The sequence below is a fragment of the Myotis brandtii genome, unplaced genomic scaffold (assembly GCF_000412655.1).
Source record: "Myotis brandtii unplaced genomic scaffold, ASM41265v1 scaffold1109, whole genome shotgun sequence".
NCBI classification, from domain to species: Eukaryota; Metazoa; Chordata; class Mammalia; order Chiroptera; family Vespertilionidae; genus Myotis; species Myotis brandtii.
In genome coordinates, this window is record NW_005353785.1 from 20,451 (window position 1) to 32,351 (window position 11,901).

Sequence of the window (11,901 nt, forward strand, 5' to 3'; positions counted from 1 at the left end):
GGAGAGAGAAAGAAAAACATCAATTTGTTCCACCCATCCATGCATTCATTGGTTATAGATGAAGCATTTTAATATTTATAAAGGGATATTTACAATTATTTGATTAAGTATTGATTTCATCAAGTTAAAAAACTATAATGGACAGAAATTGAGTCCTGATGCAATGGGGAAAAGCTTAACATAAAAATATTTTGGTGACATTAAGACATTTTAATGATATTAATTCCTACTCAACTAAAAGAGAATAGAAACCCAATAATCAAATATAGTGCATGAATCTAGATTGGTCTGAAAAACAAACCAAATTCAAGCCCTCCTTCTCCTCCAAAAAAAGATATAAAAGACTTTCTTGGGACTATTGGGAGAAATTTGCATATGGTTTGTTTATAAGATGATATTGCAGAACTGTTGTTAAATTTTCAGGTGTGATAATAGTGTTGTGGTTATGTAGGAAAATGACTTTATTCTTAGGTGGTGTGTGCTCATTTTGGTGAAGCATTATGTCTGAAGTTTAAAATAGAGGAAAAATATGATATGTCTGTTTAAACAGAAAGAGATAAAGCAAATATAGCAAAAATTTGTTAATGAACAATTGTTGAATTTTTTTCTTTTAGATAAGCAAACAATAATTTATTGACCACAGCAGCAAAATTATACTTAGGACAGTGAAACAAGGAAGAGCATAGAACAGCGGTTCTCAACCTGTGGGTCGCGACCCCTTTGGGGGTCGAACCACCCTTTCACAGGGGTCGCCTAAGACCATCGGAAAACACATATATAATTACATATTGTTTTTGTGATTAATCACTATGCTTTAATTATGTTCAATTTGTAACAATGAAATTGGGGGTCACCACAACATGAGGAACTGTATTAAAGGGTCGCGGCATTAGGAAGGTTGAGAACCACTGGCATAGAAGAAGCAACAGGAGAGCCTAGGCTGGGCTGCTTTGGCTCACTGGAAAGTCAGAGAAAAGAGGTCCTTGGAGACAGGTTCGGGGGTTAGTCTGGGATGAGCTGCCGCTGCCCATTGCTCCCCTGGTTGCAAGTCTTATGGGGTCCCGTAGAGGCTAGGGCAAACTACGGCCCGCGGGCCGGATCCGGCCTGTTTGAAAGGAATAAAACTAAAAAAAAAAAAAGACCGTACCCTTTTATGTAATGATGTTTACTTTGAATTTATATTAGTTCACACAAACACTCCATCCATGCTTTTGTTCCGGCCCTCCGGTCCAGTTTAAGAACCCATTGTGGCCCTCGAGTCAAAAAGTTTGCCCACCCCTGGGCTAGGAGATATGTGCCTGTGAGGCTAGTAGAGGGGGAAGGGAATGGCATGGGCATGCTTCCTGGAGGGAGAGCACCCAATTGTTCAATCTAAGTGGATAGTGTCCAGGTGTTCATTGAACTATTCTTCCAGTTTTTCCATATGTTGAGGAAAAGTCCTAATAAGCTAGAGAAAAAGATGTTCCTATTTAGTAGTATTTTTCTGGGAGCCAACCTTTTAGAGCATCTTAAAGTTATTTTTGTGCAAGAAGCAGGATACTATGGTGGTTAAAAGCATGAACTTGGAGTTAGGCAGACCTGGGTTCAATTTCCAGTGCATTTCTTTTGTCAGGTCACTCAACCTATCTAAATCTTGTTTCTTTATTTTTTAACAAGTGGCCCGGTGCACGAAACTTGTGCATGGGGGGGGTGGTGGTGGTGGGCCCTCAGCCCGGCCTGCACCCTCTCCAATCTGGAACTCCTGGAAGGATGTCCAACTGCCGGTTTAGGCCTGATCCCAGTCGGACATCCCTCTCGCAATCTGGGACTGCTGGCTCCTAACCGCTCACCTGCCTGCCTGATTGCCCCTAACCACTCTGCCTGCCGGCCTGCTCACCCCCAACTGCCCACCCCTCCTGGCCTGATCGCCCCTATCTGCCTCTGTCCCGCCACCATGGCTTTTGCCTGGAAGGACGTCCGGAAGGTCTCCCAGTCTAATTAACATATTACCCTTTTATTAGTATAGATAGTGAATTATCAAAAGGAGAAACTAAGAAAAGAATCCCATTTACAAGTGAATCAAAAAAATAAAATACCTAGGAATACATTTAACAATGATGTAAAAGACCTGAACTTGGCAAGTTAAAAGACACTCAAGAAAAAACTGAAGAAGATACAAACAAGCGGAAGTATATACTGTGCTCTTGGGTAGAAAGAAATAACATCATTAAAATGTTTATACTACCCAAAGGAATTTACAGATTCAACTCAATTCCTATGAAGATACCAATGGCATATTTCACACAACAGGAACAAATATTCCAAAAATTTATATGGAACCAAAAAAAAACCCCGAATAGCCACAGCAATCTTGAGAAAGAAGATCAAAGTTGAAAGAATCATGCTACATGATATCAATCTACACTACAAAGCCATAATAATCAAAACAGCATGGTACTTGCATAAAAAACAGACATATAGCTCAATGGAATAGAATATAGAGCCCAGAAATAAACCCACACCTTTAAGATCAATTAATATTTGGCAAAGGAGGCAAGAACGGGGCCTGGCCAGCCTGGGTGAGGGGCTGAGGGCCGTTTTCAGGCTGGCCACACCCCCTTCAGGGTGGGGGGTCCCCGCTGGGGTCGCTGGGGTGCCTGGCCAGCCTGGGTGAGGGCTGAGGGATGGCTAATTTGCATGTTTCTCTTCATTGTAGATATGGACACAGTGTTTTTTTAAAAAAATAGATATTTTACTGATATTTTACAGAGAGGAAGGGAGAGGGATAGAGAGTTAGAAACATCAATGAGAGAGAAACATCGATCAGCTGCCTCCTGCACACCCCCTACTGGGGATGTGCCCGCAACCAAGGTACATGCCCTTGACCAGAATGGAACCTGCTCTATCCATTGAGCCAAACCAGTTAGGGCCCTTCTTTAGTTCTTATGGCTGGATTAGTAATAAAATAAAATTGACACAAGACAAGATTAACAGGAGAAAAAAACAACTTAATACCTAAAGAATCATAATACAATGCTCAGATCATAAATTGCATGTGGCCTGCGGGCCGTAGTTTGAGGACCCCTGCTTTACCAGAATCAAACCTGGGACCCTTCAGTCCGCAGGCTGATGCTCTATCCACTGAGCCAAACCGGTTAGGGTGGACACAGTGGTTTTTAATATGGACATATATTATGGGTTGTGAGGATTAAATGAGATAATATATGTAATGTAGCTAACACAGCATCTAAAATGTAGTAAGTGCTCATAAATGGTAACCATTATAATGATTTAGTAATTGTTTATACAGTGTGCACTAGCACTAATTATCATCATCATCATCATCATCATTATTAAAGGGTAGCTGTTCAGCTGTTAATGACGATGGAGATCTGGAAAACAAATTATGGCTTATGAATAGTAAATGTATTCATTCACATTCTTTTTTTTTTTTTTAAGCCTTAGGAGCTAGGCATTATTTTTTAAAATATATTTTTTTATTTATTTTCAGAGAGGAAGGGAGAGGGAGAGAGAGATAGAAACATCAATGATGAGAGAGAATCTTTGATTGGCTGCCTCCTGCATGCCCACACTGGCAATTGAGCCCACAACCCAGGCATGTGCTCCGATCCGGAATCGAACCATAACCTCCTGGTTCTTAGGTCAATGCTCAAGCACTGAGCCATGCCGGCTGGGCTGTGTTTTTTTAATTTTAAATCCTCACATGAGAATATTTTTTCCATTGATTTTCACAGAGTGGAAAGGGGGAGAGAGGTAGAGAGAGAAACATCGATGTGAGAGCGACACATCCACTGGTTGCCTCACTCATGCGCCCGACCTGGGGGCCAGGGAATCGAACCTGCAGTCGAGGTATGTGCCCTTGACTGGAATTGAACTCAAGACCTTTCGTTGTTTAGGCCTGGCGCGCAGGCCAACGCTTTAACCAGCGAGCCACTACAGCCAGGGCCATTCATGTTCCTTTTTATCAGTAAGTTGTTTAAATTAATTTGGAGTCATGTTTAAATTAATTTGTAGTGTTATTATCTGATAAGTGTGATGGCTACTGGTAAAACATTAAAGTGAATAAATTTTACCAATTATTGTTGTTGTTATTCCTAGAGAATCCTGAGAGGCCTAAAAAGTTTCCCCCCAAGCATTGTTTAAAATCCTCCAGGGACCCTTTAATTGTTAGGTTATGAATTATTTGTAGATACACACACAAAAATATTTTTTTAAGATTACAAAATGAATATGTGTTTATTCTAGATATCAGGAAAATATAGAAATAAAATTACCTGTATTCCCGTGACCTAGAGATAATCATTGTTAACATAGCGGTATACTTCCATCCAGTTATTTCCTGTATGGTGTGTGTGTTTGTATGTATGTGTAAATGTGTATATTTTTCCTTTTTAAGTTAGGCTCTCTGTTATATAGTTTTTTTTAATTAATAGACTTATTTTTTAAAACAGTTTTAGGTTTACAGGAAAACTAAGCAGAAAGCAGAGAGTACCCACCCTTCTCTTGTTATTAATATGTTGCATTAATGTGATACATTTTTTACAATTGATGAACCAATATTGATACATTATTGATAACCAAAATCCATAGTTTACATCAGGGTTCATTTTTTGTCTTGTACATTCTGTGGGTTTTGCCAAATGAATAATGGTCACTGTTAAAATATCATATAGAATAGTTTCACTTCCGTAAACATCCTCTGCGCTTCACCTATTCATCCCTCTCTCCTGCCTCTCCCCTAGCAACCACTGATATTTTTGGTAATTTTTCATTCTGCTTTTCCCTTTTAACATTATATTATGAACACTTCCCAGGGTATTATGTATTCTTCAAGAACATGGCTCTATTATATAGATGTTGTAGATACACCTTAAGTCATATATCGCTTACTTTATTTTTGGACATTTAAGTTGATTCCAGTTTATTTCTATTATAAATATTACTGTGGCAATGAAAATCTTTCTAACTATATTGTACATCTCTCATTTTTTCTTAGAATAAAATCTTAGAAGTAGAATTACTAAGTCAAGAGAGTTTGAACCTTTTTAAGGCTGTTGATACATGTTGCCAAGTAGTCCTAAAGAAAGGTTGTAGTAATTTATAAGCCTTCTAGCAGTATATGGGAATGCCAGTTTTCCTACACTCTTGCTAGTACTGGAAACTATTTTTCTTAAAAATATTTACTAATTTCTCTGAATCTATTTTTGTTCATTAGTTTATGTTATTCATTAGATTCCAAATATGAGTAAGATCATGTGATATTTATCTTTCTCTGACTGGCTTATTTCGCTTAGCATAATGCTCTCCAGGTCCATTCTTGAGGGAAGAGTGGGTGGGTGGGAAGAGATCAACCAATGAACTTGTATGCATATATGCATAACCCATGGATACAGACAATAGGGTGATGAAGGCCCGGGGTCAGGGTGGGGGTGGGCTGAAAGAGTCAAAGAGGAAAAAAAGGGGACATATGTAATACTCTCAACAATAAAGATTTTAAAAATATTGATAAAAATATTTGCTAATTTGCTAAGTGAAGGATGGTATTTCAGTTTTATTTTGCATCTGTCAGAGTACTGTAATTTTGGGAAATATTTGTCTATGTCCTTTGCCTTTTTTTCTGATGAGTCATTACTCTTATTAATTTATGTAATGTATTTATTTTCTTCTAGATCCCTTTATCTTGCCACACCAGCAGGTTGATAAAGGAGCCATCAAATTTGTACTCAGTGGAGCAAATATCATGTGTCCAGGCTTAACTTCTCCTGGAGCTAAACTTTACCCTGCTGCAGTAGATACGATTGTTGTATCCTTCTCAGGCTCTAACTGTCGAAAAACATATATTTATGTCATTACTGAAAGATCTATCATCCAAAGGAACATTAGGTGTACTTTTTTGGAGGTGACTGTTACTATTACCTCATGCCTTTCTGGTTACATTTGAAAATGTGGGAAGTAACATTATTTCTTGAGATTAAATTGTGACCCAATTTAGAAATTAAAAAAGAACAGGTAATAAAAGAGTCCCAGCTGCATTTCAGCCTAGTTAGGGCCCAAATGTTATCGGATTCAGGACACAGTATAAAACTCTTGGTTATTAATGGAGAGGATATATCTGATATGATTGGACCACTTCTTTGGACATCAGCTTGCTACTTTTATGTTTGACATTGGAATAAAAGGACTCAAAGGGAAAAGAACATAGGTAACAGGTAGAGTGCTAAAAGTAGGTAAAGTGAGTAGTGGAAAATGCTGGCAATTCCCAACTTTTAAAGTTCATTTTAAGTTGGTTGTTTGGGCCTCAGAATATGATTTCTCAAAGAGAAATGTTAAAGTCCTAGATAATCCTTAAGGGTCTATTCAACATGAGTAATTCTGTATTTATTTCCTTTTATATGGTGCTGTTTCAGCTATATTCTAGATTAAATAAGTTTTTGCCAATTAGCCTGGACAGGTTTTTGCCAACCAGTCTGTTAAGGTCCCAGATAGTCCTTAAGGATCTATTCAACTCAGAGCTGAGTAATTCTGCATTATTTCCATTTAGGTATATGGTGCTGTGTCAGCTATATTCTAAATTAAATAGGTTTTTGCCAACTTTGTCACAGATAAAGTGGCCATTTGCCTCAAGTTGAGAGAAGGAACCATACATGGTGGGAATGGGGAATCACTGTGGAGTGGGAAGGATATTGGAATGGGTTTAAGAATGTGTCTTGTGTTCAAAAGGAGGCTGTCCTCTGTTGTGGAAGTTATATGTAAGGGGTAGTATAAGTTGTATGTTTATATCTTAGGAATAGTTTGTATTGACATAGATACTGGTCACATAATAGGTGCTTAAATATTTGTGGAACATTGAATGAATGAATTAAAAATCGGTAGAGAAAAGTATTCTGTAAAAATAGGTTACCTTTTTATGTTTATGATTTTTCTAAGTGTTGCAAGTTTAGAGTTGTGGAGTTTCTTTTTTGTTGTTAATCCTCACCAAAGGATATTATTTCCCATTGATTTTTAGAGAGAGTGGAAGGGAGTAGGAGAGAAGAGAAACATTGATATGAGAGAGACACATCGATTGGTTGCCTCCTGCAGGTGCCCCAACCAGGGCCAGGGTCTAGCCTGCAACCGAGGTTTGACTGGGAAAATCCATCCCTGGACCCTTCAGTCCTCCGGCCAACACTCTAATCACTGAGAAAAACAGGCTAGGGCCTGAAGTTCCTTTAAATGGGAAATTTTCCTAGTACTTAGACTTTACTTTTAAAATAATTTTTATTTTGAAATAATTGTAGGCTTTTAGAAAGTTGCAAAGCTAGTACAAAGGGTACTGTGTATCCTTGAACCATTACTTTTAAAAATATGTACTGCAGTGTTTAACATTCTAGATGCTTCAAATGATAACCAAAAATGCTCTGTTTGTTCTAGGTTGACGCTTGCTTACGTTGGGCTCTTAAAGATAGACTAGACATATAATTATTGTTTTACTGTGTCCTTTACGTAAAACCACCATTCAATGGTTAAAACACTAGAAAAATTGATATTTATTTATTTCACAGTTTTTAATATTTAGGTTAAAAAATTTCTTTTTTTTGCATGACTTATTCTGGTTTTGTTGGCATTAGGTTATAGTATTAACATCTGACTTAAAAACCAAGAATGATTATTAGATTCATTAATATAGCATTTATTGAGTATTTATTCACAGTGTGCACAGAGACTCTGATAGGTCCCTGCCCTGAAGGAGTTATTGGTGTAGGCAAGGATATGAGATGGGTTCAATGCAGCTTAACTAGTAATGTGATCATTATTTGACACCACCTCTCCAAGGCATTTTGAGAAATATTTCTTAGCTGTGTGTTTCCAGGCCATCATGGCAGAAGGAAAACAGCATGCTCTGTGTGTTGGGGTCATGAAGATGTCTGCAGAAGATATGTAAGTCTCACGTTAGGCCCCCTTAGCTTTTGAGATATGGGTAACCTATCTCAAAAGCATCAGAATGACAGGGGAAATTTGCTCTCATTCATACCACATCTTACAAATATGTAAGCACAGAAGCCTCATTTCTGATTTTTCCTAACACTTAGAAAGCCAGTGAAACATATTTTGTCTCTGGGATTGCATTCTTTTTTAAGCACTCTGAAAAGAACCCGTGTGCCAATGTAACTGTTTTGTATGTATGTATGTATGTATGTATGTGGCATTTTAGGAATTTTTTATTTAGTATGATTTAAATTAGGTGGAAGGAAAGATGTTTTGCTACAATTTTTAAAAAATATATATTTTATTGATTTTTTACAGAGAGGAAGGGAGAGGGATAGAGAGTTAGAAACATTGATGAGAGAGAAACATTGATCAGCTGCCTCCTGCACACCCCCTAATGGGGATGTGCCCGCAACCAAGGTACATGCCCTTGACCAGAATCGAACCTGGGACCCTTCAGTCCGCAGGCTGATGCTCTATCATTGAGCCTAACCAGTTAGGGCTTGCTACAAATTTTTAAAACAGTGACATAGTTTGTCACCACACAGTATTTGTCTTATATTTTGACCTAGTGGTATAGAATAGTAAGGAAATATTAAATATATATTATCAAAATGTAGATATTTAAGAACTTTGCAACTCAATCGAAGAATACATTATTGCTATTAATTTCATTTTAGGGTTAGTTGTAAAAAAAAAAAAGATGTAAATCTCCATTTTGAATGGGAGACTGCAGTCATGTCTTGATTCCCTATTTTGTTTCCATTAATATTAACCTCATTAACTTACTGGGTACTAAATATATAACTATATGTATACTGTGTAATTAATGCTATTAAGTTTTTGATATCTTTGCGTATTTCTTCTTATTACTGCCTTACTTTAAATCCATAAATCTGAAATTTCTGGTTCATAGTATTAGCATTGTTTAGGATTTTTAATGTATATTCCTAAACTATATTCCAGAACATCTACAACTTTTTAAACTTAATTAGTATTGTGTGAATATTCCCATAGTTCATACCAACTGAATTATATATCTCCTTTTAGTTTGCCTAATCAATGTGATTAAAATTATGCTATTCTTTAATGTTAAAAAAAATTTGTAACACTTTGATTTTCTCCTGATATGTTGACGCATTATTACTCTGTTTCTATACACCCAATAGATCACTAGAATTACTGTAAGACATGAATTGCCCCAGAGTAATGTAGTTTAATGTAGACAGTAATGTGAGTGTAATATAAATAAATTCCCTACATGTAATTCAATAATTGCAAAATAGCAATGCACTTTGAATTATATTTACCATGACTAAGCCTATAAAAACGCACAATGATATGTTTATGTGCTTTTTTCCTTCTACAGTGAGAAAGTCAACAAAGGAATTGGCATTGAAAATATCCATTATTTAAATGATGGGCTGTGGCATATGAAGACGTATAAGTGAGCCTCAGAAGGAAAACACTTGGGCTAAATATGGACATTGCGCTGTGTCTGTGTTTGTGTCTGTGTGTGACAGCATGAAGACAATACCTCTGTAGTTGTGCTGAATAAATTCAAAAGATGCTAAAATTCTGTTAGCTTCAAAAATTATTTTAGTTTTTCTTAAACTCCAGTTAAAATTGGGTAGGAACAAACTTGGACATTAAAAGGTATCTGGTAAGTAACCAAACTCAGACAACTTCATGTCCTTTCTTAGGCTAATGATGTACTGTAAGATGAAGGGCAGGACTTGATAAATGAACTTGCCAGTACACGGTTGACCACTCCCCCCCCACCCCCCCTGAGAATCTGCCAACTTCATGGGGCTGGAAACTAATTGGGAATTTTATCCCATTATCCCAGGACACCTAGAAGTGCCCCTTCTCTTTTTGTGTGTTGTTTGTTCATTGTTGTTTTTAAACTTTTCACGATGGAAAATTCCATACATATACAAAAGTATGGGGAGAATAGTATAATGGACCCTTTCTATATCCATCACCTAGCTTCAATTCATAAGCAGTTTTATTTCATCTATATCTCACTTATTCCTTCCCGCCCCAGTCCCTGATTATTTTGAAGCAAATCTCAGATATACAGTTTTATCCATAATTACTTTAGTATGGATCTTTTAAAAGATAAGTGGTTTTCTTTTAAAAAAACACAAACATAACCACAATGTAGTTGTCACACCTAAAAAATGTAACTGTTTCTTAATACAATCAAATATCTGGACAGTGTCCAAATATGTGACAAATTGACTTGATTGCCTCTCTTTTTAAATTTTTTTAAACTGTTGGTTTGCTTGAAACAGAAACCAGACAAGGTCCATTTATTGCATTTGGTTGTTATTTATTGAAATCTCTTTTAATCTGTAAGTTCCCCCTCTTTCTTTTCCTCTTTATTTAAGAAATTTAGTTGTTTTGTCTTACAGAGTTTCTTCCCACATTCTGGAGTTTTGATGATTATATTGCTGTAAAGTAATTTAACTTGTTTTTATGCCCCCTGTCCAGCCTGTAAACAGATAAGAGTAGATTCAGGTTCCATTTACTTAGTATCCTCTCTTGAAACTATATAGGTGCCAGAACTTCAGATTTGGGTCTCCACTGTATTCCTCAAACAATGTGCATCTTCTATCATAAGTGGACCTACTTCAGTAAGATCAGTAAGCAGTTTTGGGAGTTACATGAGCTGTTATGAACTTATATAGTGATGATAGGCCTTTCATCCTAATAACCTTGCTGTTATTCTAGTGTCTCAGCCATCTTTATTTGGTTGTTTACAAGTATGTGACGTGGTTTTACTTTTCAGATGGATACAGACATTTACAAGCTGTGGTGGCCTGTGTTACAGTTAGAAGTTGGTGAAAAAGGTGAGGGACAGAAAAAGAGAGAGACCATTTGGCTGGCTGTTACAGCTGGGCCTCTCAAGGTCTGACCCTCAGATTGAGAAATGATTTCCCACTAATGAAACTGGTAGGACTTTGAGATTCCTATGTTAGAGTGTAGATGTATTTAGAGTGGTAAGTTTGCTTAGGGTAAATAATTAGTAAACTGCAAGTTTCTTGGTGAACATGGCTAAGAGCAAAGGAAGGTTAATAATTTGGGGGAATATTTCATCTGGGCTGGGGCAAGGCTTAGAGAGGTTTTCCTGCTTCATCATTAATTAGAAGGCTTATGTCTGCCATATTTGTTTCCGAGCCTGTAGAGGCACCCTGATATTTTACTTCCTGTATTCTTTTTAAGTTATACATAAAATATTTTCCTTTGTTATAACAGTTATATACTACAGCATACCATATTGTTATATTTTATTGTTTATTCCTGATGGATAAAAATGTAAATGATCTCATTAGTACCACATTTATAAATCATCTTTCAGAGTAGGTTTCTTCAAAAGATGTTTCATTTTATGCTGACTTACCAATTTCAAATTCAGATATCTGCCCATCTGGGGACGGAGAGACCCTATTTGAGGCCTATATAGCTCCTTATAGTAGTCTTAAAAAGAGAATATCTGAGTCAGTGTCAAAACTAAACTTTGAAATGGAAGAGTAAGCATACTTTTTTCCCTTCTTTGAAAAGCAGTAAAAACAAAACAAATACTAAACTTGAAACCTTTACTTTTGGTGCTAAGGTAATGTTAATTGACCAAGATTGCCTATGGAGTATTAGTAATGAAAAACAAAGCACACATAGTACAGAAATTAAAACCTTGTAATGTCTTGGTTTCTGAAATAAGTTATCCTTTTTTTCTAACCACTGTTACGGTGGGTGTAGGGAATACTTTTTAAATATTCAACATCAGCATCTGTGCTTGTTTTTCTACTATGCGGAGGTACATTGACTGTGTTGCCTTGGTGATGTGGACTAAATACGTATTGTTTCCTGCTTCCTCTGGGTCTGAGGCCTCAGGTCATTGGTGTTAATCAGGGGAGCCTTATCACTTTCTAA

The 11,901-nt window shown here is 36.8% G+C and overlaps 1 protein-coding gene across 3 annotated transcripts in view; it reads left to right on the forward strand.

Moving 5' to 3' along the window:
- The window catches only part of LOC102246584 (malignant T-cell-amplified sequence 1), a 29,402-nt gene extending 19,858 nt beyond the window's left edge, over window positions 1–9,544 (forward strand). For all 3 annotated transcript variants that reach the window (XM_005857371.2, XM_005857373.2, XM_005857372.2), the window contains exons 4-6: window positions 5,670–5,803; window positions 7,850–7,917; window positions 9,335–9,544. In XM_005857371.2, coding sequence (XP_005857433.1) covers window positions 5,670–5,803; window positions 7,850–7,917; window positions 9,335–9,416 — 284 coding nt within the window. In that variant the 3' untranslated portion in view covers window positions 9,417–9,544. The remainder of the gene's footprint in view (window positions 1–5,669; window positions 5,804–7,849; window positions 7,918–9,334) is intronic.
- Window positions 9,545–11,901: the final 2,357 nt, after the last annotated feature.